The 15,501-nt window shown below is 43.7% G+C and overlaps 1 protein-coding gene across 1 annotated transcript in view; it reads right to left on the reverse strand.

The window, feature by feature from the left end:
* The window catches only part of HMCN1 (hemicentin 1), a 362,739-nt gene that overhangs the window by 231,533 nt on the left and 115,705 nt on the right, over window positions 1-15,501 (reverse strand). The window contains 4 exon segments of the mRNA XM_083156769.1: window positions 6,362-6,643; window positions 8,135-8,413; window positions 9,481-9,635; window positions 15,050-15,176. Coding sequence (XP_083012895.1) covers window positions 6,362-6,643; window positions 8,135-8,413; window positions 9,481-9,635; window positions 15,050-15,176 — 843 coding nt within the window.

The following is a 15,501-nucleotide window of genomic DNA, read 5'->3' on the forward strand; positions in this document are numbered from 1 at the left end:
TAACTGACAGTGTCATAAATTGATAATAATTGACTCTTAAGAATGCACAAACCATATGTACCGTTCAAGATATGTAAATGTAAATGTAATTTTTATTGTTATGTCTTTCATATAATAATAACCAATAAACAGTTTAAAAAAAAAAAAAAAAAATTGATTACATATAAAATTAATCTATGTGTTATGAGGTTGGCTAATTGGATAAGTGTGTCATGTTGCAGAAGCATGAGTTTCGAATAGATTACTGAGGATTGCGGAAATACACCAACTCGGTGCGTACGGTCAGCTTCCTGTCCGTTCGGCTGCTGTAAATGCACAATCTTTGTGTTCCCACCGCACACGCACGTTTGGATGTAGTCCGAAGACACTCCCTCTTCTTAGCTAGTCCGTCCGAAGGGATGCAGACGACCTGTGGGTGTGTGTTCTTAGAATGTCCGCCGTGCGTGGCGTTCGGTCATTTCAGAAAGAAGACGGAATGGACTGCAATAACCAGAATAAGGCCCTATGTGATATTTGCTAATGATATGCACAATAACAATATCGTTAATCCTATTATTGTGCAAATCGTCTAGTATGTATCTACTATATTGTTAACGATGCGTGAAAGGAAGGAAATCATATATTATTAATTTTTTTAATTAAAATTTTTATTGGGGAATGGAAGAACATACAAACTCCTCATTATATTTAATATTATTTATATGCAGATACTTATTTTTGCTACTAGTTAGATAATTATATATATATATATATATATATAAAAAAATAGAGTTATATAGTTATTTTGCACACCTCCTTCACCCCCCAACATTGCACATTAATGTAGCTTGAGTCGAGCATTAAGAATCTGTAAATAAATATTATATGCCAGGCTCTGCAGTTAGTACCCGCCTGAGTCAGGGCCGTCTTTTCATATGGGCTTAATGGGCACTTGCCCAGGTGCCCCAGGTATATAAGGGCCCTAGGCTGATAGCTGAGGTTCCCCTTTTTCCAGGGATACCAGAATTTTGAAAATCGGATCTGGGGAACTGGAGATATCCAACTTCAAAGCAGCAGTCCACATCCGACCTGTTAATTGCAATTCCCAGTCATATTTCTCAGGTTCCCTCTGACTTAGTGTTTTTCTGAGAGTATATTCCAAAAGCAGGGACTCTTCTCTTTCTGCTGACACTATCATGCCCAGAACCAGAGATATCAGCCTTCCTGCTCCAGCTCCAAACATCTGGTGTACAGTTTTATAGGTACTTGTTTCCTATCTGGGCGCCCACGATTGAAATCGCGGGCATCGGGGGTAAAATCGGGGCCATCGCGGGCATCGCGGCCGATAAAAAATCTAGTGCGATGTGCCAGACGCGATGCCCGCGATTTTCCCATAGAGAACAATGTTAAATGCCTCAATTTACCCGCGATGACCGCGATTTACCATAGGAAACAATGTTAAATGGATCAATTTCCCCAAATTATCATAGGGAACAATGGGAAATGGGGCAAAAACACCCCTGAACATAAAAATGTCCCCCCCAAAAGTAGTTGACGCCACCCCGCCATCAACGTGAACCCGAAGCGTGGCGAGCGCAGAGAGCCCGCGAGGGGCGGCGGTACGCGTCCTCCGACCTTTTCATGCCCTACTATCCACTAGGGCGTGGAGTGAGAATAGAATAGTGTGGCGAGCGCAGCGAGCCACCGAGCCCGAAGCGTGGCGAGCGCAGCGAGCCCCGCAAGGGGACGCGGATACCTTCACAGGTAAACGCGTCCCTTCGCGGGCTTCCCAGGTGTCCGCGTCGCCATGGACACCTGGGAAGCCCGCGAGGGGACGCGTATAACTGTGAAGGTATCCGCGTCCCCTCGCGGGGCTCGCTGCGCTCGCCACGCTTCGGGCACGGTGGCTCGCTGCGCTCGCCACACTATTCTATTCTCACTCCACGCCCTAGTGGATAGTAGGGCATGAAAAGGTCGGAGGACGCGTACCGCCGCCCCTCGCGGGCTCGCTGCGCTCGCCACGCTTCGGGTTGGCGTGGATCGTGGGGTGGCGTAAACAATTGGGGGGGCCATTTCAGAGTTCAGGGTAACTATTTGGGCTCTAAGGCCCATTTAACATTGTTTCCTATGGTAAAATCGGGTCCATTGAGGCATTCAGGGCCGGCCTTAGGCATAGGCAAGCTAGGCAATTGCCTAGGGCATTTGGAATGCCTAGGGGCATCAGCAGCTTCTGCTGATTAAAATGATATGCAGCATGCCTATATTCTGTGTGTGAGTGAGGCTGTATTTGCATATGAAATAGTGTATTCATGGAAATCACTGTAACATAGCATTCCATATGCAGGTACAGCCACAGTCGCACATAAAATATAGGCATGCCACATATCATTTTAATCATCAGAAGCCCCTTGTGTGTGCTGGTCCCAACAATGCAAATAAGACGAATTTTCAGCAAAAAATGCACCCAACGTTAGCAGAACTGGCCAGGAGCAGCATGGCCTATTGAGACAAGATGTATGCGGAAACATCTGTATCCAAGCAGAGGCAGAGGTTACAGTGTTAGTGGCTGTGTGAGTGCTGTCTGCGGGTGGGTTGGTTGTGCAATAGTGTTCGCATAAGTGTAAGGGGCATTATCTGTGTCATGTATAAATGCATTAATAATGTGCGACATATGTGTAACAGGCATTATGTGTGTCATGTGTATAAGGGCATTAATAATGTGCAACATATGTGTAAGGGGCATTATGTGTGTCATTATGTGTATGAAGGGCATTAATAAAGGTTGGCATAATGTGTAAGGGGCATTATGGTTATAAGGACATTAATAAGGGGCATTACTGTGTGGTATTATCAGGGGTGCCGAGAAAAAGGGGTAGGGGGTACAAATTACCCAGGCCAAAGTCTGATGGGAGGGCCCAGTTGGGGCCCCGGCCCCTTCCCCTTAATCAGCTCTTCTGCTCTGCCCAGCACACACTGCTTTGTGCTGAATTGCAGTGTGGCCATGGAGGTGGTTAAAATACACTATTTTCTCAGGATTTTTTTCTAAGGGAATAATGTGAGGAGTAATGTATATAACTAGGTAAAGTGGTACTACAGTGCGATGTAACGTGAATAAAGGACACCATCGCATGATATAATGTGAATAAAGTTGCACTACTGTGTGGCATAATTTGAACTGGGGGTAAAATTGTGTGGCCATGCCCCTTCCCAGCAAGAACACACCCCTGTTTGGGCCGCACACCAAATGTGTGCACTGTTTCTATTTAAAATATTGCGGGTAGGAGCACCAAAATGATGACTTCTATGATGAGGGTTGATGGTGCTGGGAAAGGGGAGCAGAGTCAGAGGCGGAACTAGTGGTGGTGCTAGGGGGCACCAGCCAAAATCTTGCCTAGGGCGTCATTTAGGCTAGGGCCGGCTCTGGAGGCATTTAACAGTAAAATCGTGTCCATCGGGCCTTTTTATATTGATTCCTATGGCAAATCGGGAGCATCGCGTCGCGGGCATCGCGGGTACATTTATGGCCGGCCGCGACGCGACCGACGCGATTTCCATGTTTAACATGGGTTTCAATGGGAAATCGCGGGCATCGCGTCGGTCGCGTCGCGGCCAGACATAAATGTACCCGCGATCACCACGACGGGCGCCCAGATAGGAAACAAGTACCGTTTTATATTTTTGTCAATGGATTGCTCTGGCTCCTGATCTTTGATCCCCAAGTTCCAAGCACTTCCTGAAAGGTGGGACTCTAGGTTTTAATACTATTGAAGGCTAAGAAATCTATTTCCAGATAATGGCGATATCTGCAGTCAAACCAGCTGCCCTTCCACCTGAAAATGACGAATATTAAGCCCACTCCATTATCCAACCCTTCACTTGAATATAAAACACCCCCTACCTCCCTGGAAGTTATTTACAAGGGACCCTTCATTCAGCTCAGTGCCCCTTCCACACATTAGTGTTCACCCTCCCACCACCTGTGCCGTAAAGGGGTAATTAGCAGGTCCTGCTCCAGGTCCTACATGTTGAGTGGAAGATAGAGCACCCCCTGCCACCTGTGGGACATCAAAGCTGCTGCTGATAGCACCCCCCACCCCTAGAAAGGGAAATGAGTAAGGGCCCCAGTGCATTGCTTTGCCCAGGGGCCCACACTGCTGTTAAGATGGCTCTGGCCTGAGTAGAAGCCACATACCGCTCTGCGTCCTCCCTAGCCGTAGTGTGCATTCCCTGTGTGTCTCTCCCACCTGGTCAAATGAATCGGCCCATCACTGGGGGTAGCGGTCGAGTGGCACTGCAAGACGCACTAGTCACTATGAGGAGGGGAAGGCAACACAGATCCCCAGACCAGAACATAATTAAAGGGCGCGCATTGCAATCCGGGCCGAGTGTGTCCCTGGTACCAATACAATAAAAATGCCCAGCTGTGTCTCTGCAGAGCAACCGTCCATTACCCCCAGGAATTTCATTTTTACCCCATTTGGGGTCATTTACCCCTGTTCCTTGACTACTGGCCTACTGTATATTTTCAACAACTGCATGTTCAGTGGTGGGGTGATGTCATTGAACAATACTATTAATGATATCTTTCAGTCTGTATGCGCTAACTCATTTGTCGGAGAGCACCGCCAATAACATTGACAATATTGGTAGAACAGCTGAACATATAGTGTGTACCCATCTTTAGTTTTACATTCTGGGAAGATCACCCAACCATATAAGCCCTGTATATTTTAATCTGAAGTACAGTAGGTATTAATTTGGCATTAATGTATATACTTTGTCAAATTGTTGTGCAACATGATCTCTAATTTTTTAGTCATATATTTATTAACATTTACTTATATTGCATCAGCATATTCTGTTTGGATTAAAGTTGGAAACAAGCACTAATAAAACAAGACAGACAAAGCAGTTAGAGGCCCTACATTATATAGCCAGAGCTGTAACTAGGACAGTGTAGTTGGTGCCACCACTCAGAGCACAGGATGCCCTGTGGGCAGACCCAGCTATCGCCTCCACCTCTATTTGCAGAGCACCGGGCAAGTGGATGTGGTGCCTGTTTAAATTTGGAATTGAATTTGAGCCGATCATGGCTTGCTAACTAGAAGCCAATCAGAAGCAGCTGTGGTGGCCCAATCATCTTACATCAGAATACCATACAGGATTTTGACAGGTTTCCTAGGCACTTAGCAAACATCCAACAGAGGAGTTATTAATTCCCTAAAATCTAACCCCATCTTACATCAGACACCACCAGGCAAAGCAGTGAGTTTGTGTGAAGAATCAGGTGAAGAACTCCAGTGGATCCAGAAGAGGTCAGAAACAGCACCACTGGTTAGGATGGGCCAACAGCACAAGAAAGAAGATAAGCAGATTGGTGGGAAGCAAAGCTCCCAGCTTAACAGTAGGCTGCCTTGACATCTGGTCATTTATCCCCCCCCTCATCGACTACTAGGTGTCAGGCATTAGGCCCATGATGCCAATTAGACCTCAGAACTGTGAGAATGTTAGGCAGGCAGAGGGCCCATTGCAGAAGTAAGACTGACTCTAGACATTAAGCCCAGGTCACTTGTGCCATATGGTAAGGGTTACTACTACTGTGTGTCATAATGTGTAAAGGGCACTATTACTGTGGGCATGATATGTAAGGGACACTGTGTGGGCTCATTGTGTAAGAGACAAGACTAATGTGTGGGCATAATGTATAATGGGCACCAATACCGTGTGGGCACAATGTGTAAGTTGTGTGAGGCCACAAATCTTTATTTTTTGTGCATATTATCCCTATATGAAATAAGAGCTACAGCTATAGCTCTGGCATGGGAACACTCGCATGTCGGTTCTCCGCTTACTGGTTGTGACGTCGGTTGTCAGCGTCAGTTGCCATGGTGTGGGAATCACGTTTGTATACGTGACCATGGCAACGGACGTGGCGCGGGCGCGCACTGGTGACGCGTGAGCCTGACAGCGGGAAACGTGTCGAAGCGTGCTGGATGGAGTGGGGGATATAAGGTGAGCACTTTTATTGTTGTATTATGCCTGATGACGATTTTGTAAATAAAATCGAAACGTTGCTTGAAGTTACCTGCTGATTCGTTTGTATTCCTGACCGTGTGCTGCCTTCACTGCATACACAGTGTGACGAGAGTATATTTGCCTGTGACCAGGCTAATGGTTTGCACCGGGACTTTGATTATTTTCCAGAGGAGTTGCTTGGCCGTAGGACATTGTATATATATATATATATATATATATATATATATATATATATATATATATATATATATATATATATATATATATATATATATGCAATAACAATAAAAAAAAATCTGATATACTTAACTGTGATTATATCACCTTATAGTTTATTTTTACTAACCTAAAACATCAACATCGTATTTGATTTGAGCTTCTCCGGCTATATTAGTAACCACACAAGTGTATTGCCCTTGGTCGAACTCCACAGTGGTTTTTATCTCCAGTTTTTTGCCACTATACAGAAGACGAATGTTGGCATTTGTCTGGACAGGCACTCCATCTTTTAGCCAGGTTATTAAAGGTAATGGATGGCCACTTGCTTTACATTCCAGTACAAGTGGGGTACCAGCAATGACCTTTTTACGTTCAGGTTTGCGTAAATCTCCATCAATTGTAGCTGGAACTTGTAAACAAAATATGTAAAGAGAAAATATGTTTTCAACATTGTTACACAGAATCAAGAACACATCAGAAGTAACAAACTGTTTTCCTATAAATCAATCAACACATTTTACATATACAAACAGCTATTTATATACTACTGTAACATATATATTTCCTACATACAGTACGTCTACTATATGCTTTGTAGCTTCCAAATAAGAGGCAAATAAATAAAAACAGCATAAAAGTAGCAATTTGCTTCTAAAAGGAGCAAACCAAGTTGCAATACAGGGAATGCAAATGCATTTATTTATTTATTTTTGTATGCCTGCAAACACATTTATTTTATTCTATGGCTGCTTTTACATGCAAAGAACCATTTCTGTGCAGCCTTGTTTTCATATACCTGCCCCTGATCTGATGATTTTTTGATTTGGTTTAGGAGTAGAGACTCGTCCCTATCGTTCACGTTTGGCGGTCTGTAGCATACCCCTATTAAAATTTTATTATTGTTTTTTTTATTTTTATCAGTTATCTCTGCCCACACGGCCTCCGAGTTATCTTCATCTGTATCTGAGATCATAATTTGCCCACAAGATGTTAAGTCCTTTTTTACATAAAGGCACACCCCCCCCGCCCCTTCTATTTTCCCTGTCTTTCCTGTAGAGTGTATATCCCTCCATGCTTAGCGCCCAATCGTGTGACTCATTACACCATGTTTCTGTTATACCAATAATGTCATAGTCGTCCCTAGTGGCCATAGCTTCTAGTTCCCCAATTTTTCGTGCTAAGCTTCTTGCATTAGCCAGTATGCATTTGAGTTTGTGTTTATTATTAGATGCTACCGTTGAGGCTACGTTGGGATCTCATTTCTCTATTGATTTCTTACTGACTCTAGTTTTTCTCCCCAACCCCCCTTCTCCACCCTCCAATCTCTTAAATGCCCCTTCATCACTGTACTGTCTAATATGCCCATAGTTTATATCTGCATCCCTCCCCCCTATGCCTAGTTTAAAGACTCCACCAACCTTCTAACCATCCTGCCTCCCAGCACTGCCGCCCCCTTTCCATTCAGGTGCAATCCGTCTCTGCTGTATAGATGGCGCCCGTCTGAAAAGTCCGACCAATGCTCTAGGAACCCAAATCCCCCTTTCCTACACCATCCCTTTAGCCACGCGTTTAGCTCCATAAGCTCCCTCTGTCTTCCTGGACTAGCGTGTGGCATACTTATATAGTACTATATTATAGTACTATAATATTTTAAAATGCTATAATCATTTAAAGTAATCTATGGACCAAACATTTTTCAGTTATAGATTTAAAAAGTCATATAATATACTAGCTTCAAAAGCTAGTCTGCTATCTTGTGATTGCCTCGTTGTTTCTGTATGTGTGACTGCCTCAGAGTTTGTGCATGTGTGAGAAAGAGATGTAGTTTCACCCGCTGCTAACAGACGGCAGTGTTTCAGAGACACACAAACCGACACTAGAAACAATGTAAATTCCTTACCATAAATATCAACTTGATATGCCTTCTCTGCGTGTCCGGCAACGTTAGCCACGTGGCATACGAATTTGCCTGAGTCCGTGATCTTAGCCTCAGAAATCTGTAGATATTTACCATGTTCAATGAAAATGACATGTGTGCTGGGAACAATTACATGTCCATCTTTATACCATGTTATTGTTGGGTGTGGAATTCCCTTCGCATCACATTCCAACTGTATTTCATTGTCCACATTGAATAATAAATGTGTTGTAGTGTTTTCATTCTTGATGCTGGGTGGAACTAGGAAAGGTAGATGAAGAAATTAATTTAGATTCCATGGAAAGAGCTATGTATAATGCCTATAACAAGTTCTGCATCACTTACAGTATGCCTCCCAGTCTCGTGTTGTGGCATCACATGAGCAAATGTAAAATATGATTTAATCTATCTGGCTATATCCATCTACCCCTTATGGGAAAGTAGGCTACTATGATTTAAATGTTACCATGACCTACTGTATTATTCTCCTTCCCTGGGAAAAGCTGAGACCCTCCATTTTATTCTGTAGTTGGAAAAGTGTAATAATGATAATAATAATAATGACAGTTAAGAGCTGACTGGTACATTATCTCCTTCCATTTTATCACTTCACTAAGCTTAATAAATCTGCCCCTAAAGTACATCTATAGATAACAACATCTCACATGAGACACAAAACAGGGGACAAAACAGATAAAAAATAACAATATAGGTGAAGCTGTTATAGAAGAAATGATGTTCCAGGTGACGCACATTACTTCACAGGTATTACGCGTCCCCTCGCGGGGCTCACTGCGCTCGCCGCGTTTCGGGCTCGGTGGCTCGCTGCACTCGCCACACTATATAAAATCAACTCCACGCCGACGTGGACAGTGGGGGTATGAAAAGGCCGGAGGACGCGTGCCGCCGCCCCACGCGGGCTCGCTGTGCTCGCCACGCTTCGGGTTGGTGTTGATGGATCTTTTATCTTATGGATCTCATGGATCTTATGCATCTTATGGATGTGCATGGTGAGCGCAGCGAGCCCCGCGAGGGGACGTGGTCTCATAAGAAAAACGGGAGTCCAGATATTACATAAGTACCAAAAGAAGTTGTAAGTTTAGTCACAGAATTTGGCACTTACAAGCTGCTTGCTTAAATTTCTAACTATATTTAATGATTCTTGTCATTATATATGGTATTGGTCAATTCTAGCATACCTAGCAATTAGCATTACATACAGCTCAGTGTAGTAGTCTTTTATACAGTATTAATGACAGCAAAGGCCAATTGTATTCAAGCTTTGTTTGTGGATCTGTATCCATCAACCAAGTATATATTTCACTTACCAATAACAGTTAGTTTATTTTCTTTAGTTTGTGAACCGGCTGAATTAGTCGCTACACACTTGTAATGTCCACTGTCACTTAGATGTGCTCTCTTTATGTGCAGGCTTTGCCCATTTTCCAAAATGATCACATTTGGGTCTCCTGTATCAAGCAATCTAGAAAGCAGAGAATATATTGGGAAGTTAGTGAACAGTGGAAATGTTATATTTCTTCTATTTATTGATTTTGATTCACTGTTAGATCTACGTTTATAACATAAATTAATCAAGTTACTCATTACACCAGGCACAGGCTACCTTATCAGGCAGCATTATTAAATATTAGCAACATGATATGAGCAAATCTCAAGAACAGTCAAGTGCTTATAGCCCCTTATGTCTGGCTCCAGCTACTACATTGAAATAATATTAAATTTTTCAGGCCTACACTACATTGCCTTTAAATCTCAATATACTTCCCTTGAATAGTTTCACAGAGTTACTATATTTATTTGGATGGGATTGTCTTGATATCCGCCACTTCATATGTAATTCGGACCATGGCCCTTATTCTGATTGACGCGGACTTTACCGCATACTTTCGGATCGCGTGTTTTCGGCGTCTGCGCATGCGTGGAGAACGCAACGCGCATGTGCCACGCCTTGACTCCGCACCAGTTCGGCCAAATCCCGTCCAAAACTGTTCCCCGCAATCAGTCGGGAAATATGGGCGTATTATGGGCGTCATGCGGAATGACACATGGGCGTAGTTTCAAAGTGGGGAAAACGGGGCGGAAACATGGGCGGATACGGGGGAGTACACTTATGTTGGGGGGCGTACATTCGGATAGCACTCCGAATGCACGCGATCAAAAAGGGCAGAAATGTGCGGTGTCCACAAGTGTACTATTGCTTAGCGGACACCACTCGTTCATGCGGTAGGCGAACGTACGCCTAATGACTACAAGCATTAACACCTGAACCCAATAGAATCGACTCCTTTACTCATTACTCACTAATAGGACGCTTGTCAGTGCTTTAATTGAAACCATTGCACTTCAATTGCTGTAAGGGTTAATGTGTGCAATGCATGTGTTAGGCATGCTTGTAAGGATATATTGGCATCTAATTGATTCCAATTCCAAATAAGAAGTTTTTTATGAGGATAGGTATTTGAATAAGTGGGTCATGTGATGTCTTGCAGAAGATACATAATAGTGGGTTGTTTGGCGTAAATACTCCGCTTACGTGCGGTAGCACCGCTTGGCTCCCGTTCGGATGCGGTATTCCCGAGCATACTCTGTAATACTCTGTAATACCGTGCAGAATCGGAGTGTTTCTCCCGCACACGCATGGTTTGTATGTCGTCCGTAAACACGCCCTGTTCTTAAAGAGTGAGTCCGTCCGAATGCGGAGGACCCGTGGGCGTTTCTACGGACGATGGCCGCACGCGGCAGAACACCGTGGCGTGCGGACCGCACCGTAAGAATGCGGGAATATCCGCACCGATCAGAATAAGGGCCCATATGACTATGCAGTACCAAGGGGAAAACCCCTTTTCTTTTTTTATGGAATACACTATATATTCATTCATCATTGACCCATGGTTTAATTGAGCCCCCATGGGCTCATGGAATCTAATAAATAGATCCGTTTGGCCTCTCTCTGTAATAGGAATTTTGATCTATTTCCCCCATAGGGGAGGGATATGATCTATGCCTAGCTACATGCTGGTCACTTGTGCACTTGAGTATGGCATCTCTAATCACTTACCTGTGTTGGGCCATCCTTATTTAAATTGACATTTGGGAAGGTATTCAATCATGGGCGACGGCTGTTGAGCTGGCCCGATAGCCGTGACCCTGTCCCGTTCTCGGTCTGCTCGACCGAGAAAAAGCAATAGGATTCAATGTCCCACCTGCAGCAGGATGAGAGGGGGGCGTGGCTGTGAGCTGCGGCTGGGAAGAGGCAAGCTGCAGCCGAGAGCTCGTCACTTCCCGGCTGTTCTTGGCAGAGCAAGCCCGACTGCTTGTGAAGTCGGGCTCATCCTGCCGAGATACCCTGTTCAATGCTGTCGGGGAAGACAGCATTAAATAGGGCCCCGCAGCCATCTCCCCTGTTTAGAGATGGCTGCGGGTGATTGAATAGGGCCCTAGGCTGAAAGCTGAGGGTCCCCTCTTTCCATGGGTACAAGAATTTTAAAAATCGGCCCTTGGGAACCGGAGATATCTGACTTCAAAGCAGTGGTCCCCATCCAAGCCTGTTAATTGCTCTTCCCAGTCAGATATTTCAGGTTCTGTCTGACTAAGAGTTTTTCTGAGGGTATATTCCAAAAGATGGGACTCTCCCCCTTTGATGGACACTAGTAGCTTGTCTCTACTGTTCCCAGAACCAGAGATATCAGCCTTCCAGCAGCTGGTTACTGCTCCAGCTCCACACACCTGGTATGTAGTTTTATATTCTCATTGGCTCCGGAACTCTGATCCCCTAGTGCCCAATACCATTTGGTAGGTGGGATTTTCTAGTTTTTAATTCCATTAAACTCTAAGAAATCTATTTCTGGGAACTGGAGATATCTGCAGTCAAGCAAGCTGTCCTCCCACCAGAAAATTATGAATAATAAGCCCACTCCACTATACACCCCTCCTCTGCATATTAAACATCCTCTAACACCCTGGAAGTTATGTATCAGCACCCCTTCATTCAGCCCAATGCCTCCTTCTCCCACCTCATCTCCCACCATCTGTGCAGTAAAGGGGTAATTAGTGGAAACTACTGATCCAGGCCCTACATGCTGAGCGGTTAATATAATACCGCACCCGGGGGACATCAAAGCTTCCCCCACCCCTACCGCTGGAGGATCGGTAGGTGCCCCAATACATTGCTATGCCCAGGGGTCTACACTGCTGTTGACGCCCCTGTATGTATATATATATATGTATGTATATATATGTGTGTGTATTTTTTATTATTATTATTATTATTATTATTATTATTATTATTATTATTTATATACATTTGGACTTTCTATAATACTTTAACTGACCCGGCATATACTGGGTCACCTAAGTGTCCATCTCCGTGCTTTGCTTCACCCCTCTGGAAACCCCCTTCTGAAAATCCTGCTTTTGCCACTGCCCTTGGTCTTGCCAACAGAAATTTAGCAAAAGGGCAAATTAACACATAAATAACTAATTTCGAGGAGCAAGTTATGTGATGTTTGATTTGAACAGATTTATTTGTAAGTGCTGGAAATATATCTGAATGACTAGAATTACTAGAGAGGCCAAATGGATCTATTTATTAGATTCTATGACCTCTTGAGAAACCATAGTCCTTCATTGTTTGATTTAAATGGTACCATATTATCCTTTACACTGTTCATTACTCGATTGTATCCATCATGTTGCTGATAGTGTCTGCATCCGTTCAGTTTACACATTACATGTATCATTTACTACGGTTACATTTGATTCTTCTGCACAATTTGTTATATTACTGTACACTGACGCTTCCCATCCAAACTGATGGAGCTTGAGAGGTGCTGCAAAGAGGAATGGGCGATACTGCCCTAAGATAGGTGTGCCAAGCTTGTGGCATTATATTCAAAAAGACTTAAGGCTGTAATTGCTGCCAAAGGTGCCATCAACCAAGTATTATGTAAAGGCAAGGAATACTTATGTACATGTGATTTCTTATTTTTAATTAATGTTAAAAAAAATCCCAAAATCTTTTTTTCACATTGTCATTATGGGGTATTGTGTGTAGAATTTTGAGGGACAAATTAATTTATTCCATTTTGGAATAAGGCTGTAACATAACAAAATGTGGAAAAAGTGAAGCGCTGTGAATACTTTCAGGGTGCACTGTATAATGCAGTACATTTTATTGCATTGATGATCTGAACTTGCCTCTATCATTATTATTAGATTTGATATGTTTCATGTTACTGAATATATATACATTATATGCACTCCCACCATCAATAATGAAGTCCTGTGGTCAGCCCTGCTGCAGGGTCATTACTAATTATACCATGCTGTTGAAAATGACATGGCATCCCCAGTTGCCCCATCCTATGCTCCCTGCATCCGCAAGTTTAGCAGTGTAATAAAACCATACACCAGTGCCTGGGTGTTTATCTTTTTGAAAAAAATGAAAATAAGTGTATCTGTGCTTAGTTAGGAACATTTGTGGGTACTCTTTACCTAGCACGGCGCCCACGATTTTGATCGTGGGCATCGTAGGTAAAAAAATCGCGGGCATCGCGGCCATTGAATGCACTAAAAAGCGAGCGAGCGCAGCGAGCCACCGAGCCCGAAGCGTGGCGAGCGCAGCGAGCCCCGCGTGGGGACGCGGATACCTTCACAGGTAAACGCGTCCCTTTGCGGGCTTCACAGGTATCCTCGTCGCTGCGCTCGCCACACTATTCTATTCTCACTGCGCTCGCCACGCTTCGGGTTCACGTTGATCGTGGGGTGGCGTTAACAATTGTGGGGGCCATTTCACACTTCAGGGTGGCTATTTGGCCTCTGTGGGCCATTTAACATTGATTCCTATGGAAAAATCGTGTCAATTGAGGCATTGAATAGTAAAATTGGGTCAATTGAGAAATTTAACATTGGTCCCTATGGGAAATCGCGGGCATCGCGTCGGTCGCGTCGCACCCGATTTTTTAGTGCATTCAATGCCCGCGATGACCGCGATGGGCGCCGTGCTAGGTAAAGAGTACCCATTTGTGAAATTAGCAAATTCTATAATCGTCATGCTGGTTGTATTTGAGAACAATATATTAATTGAATAATATATTTTTATACAGATTATATATTTATAAATATTATATAATAAATATTATATATTTGTAATAATACTGATTAGATCATAACAGTCTCAGGACCTTATTCGCAATGCGAATTTACGACGGTGCGCAATATTTTCTTTACTGCGCATGCGCCTGTGAGAATGGCCGTGGTGAACAGTGTTTGCCAGGCGCTCGCACCCACCAGTGCGAGTGTAGGAGGGGGCAAAGGCGGGTAGTTGCGCGCATGGGAACATCCAGCATTTCATTGGTGTTTCCATGAAAACGTTGGCATTCCAATAGTAATGACCCAGTGACATGGGTTCCAGGGGCGGACAGCTGATATTACCGGATGTCAGCTGCCAGCCCTGTCCTCGGTCAGGACACATGCAAGCCTAAGACACCTGAGAGTGTCTTAGATTTGCGTGTGCGCACCACATCATTCGATGGTCGGCGACCATCGAATGATGTGGGTGCCAACCCATAGGCTGCAAGTGGATATTTATGCAAAACATCCATTCACAGCCATGCGGGCAAATTCGCCCTGCGAAGGGGGGCAGCAGCATGTGCAAGTGGCGAGTGGGCTAAAAATTATACGCAGCGCTGTGAACTTCAACCAGAATCACCCCCTCAGTGTGTAAGCAGTATATTTTTATTTATGCAACACATTGGATGGATTTCAGACATTTTGGGGTTTATGTTTGAAGCAACAGGAGCCAACCAGTTTCCTTCATGGAATATTACAAAGCCTTTGCCCCTCTAGAGTGTGCTTAGAAATGCAGGGTAATCTCACCTATTTTCTTTGAACCACTGGATGATTGGAAATGGTTTTCCTTTTACCACACACTCAATTTTAGCATTATTTCCAACAATCACAGAAACATCACTGATGATTCCACTATTTACAATTTCAGGAGGATCTAGAGGAATAGTAAAAAATGTAATTATGTTATGCACATAATATACAAGCCAGTGGCTGCTGAGAAACCACTATTTGTTCTTTTTTCATTTTCTTGTTGCTAACCATCATAACACAATGGAAAATACCAATACACATTGCAAACCACAATTTGAGTGTTATTTAGGATTGAACACAAAAATATGCCTATAAACTTAAGTTTCTGCAGCTGTATTTTCAGTTCCACATTTCTTATAGTTTTAACTGATAATTTGACTGGAGGCAATATTGTTCAGGAGCCTATGACTGGTGCAGTTTTGGAAACGTTATTTGGATACTTGGTATAC

The sequence above is a fragment of the Crinia signifera genome, chromosome 8 (genome assembly GCF_055691185.1).
Source record: "Crinia signifera chromosome 8, ASM5569118v1, whole genome shotgun sequence".
NCBI lineage: Eukaryota > Metazoa > Chordata > Amphibia > Anura > Myobatrachidae > Crinia > Crinia signifera.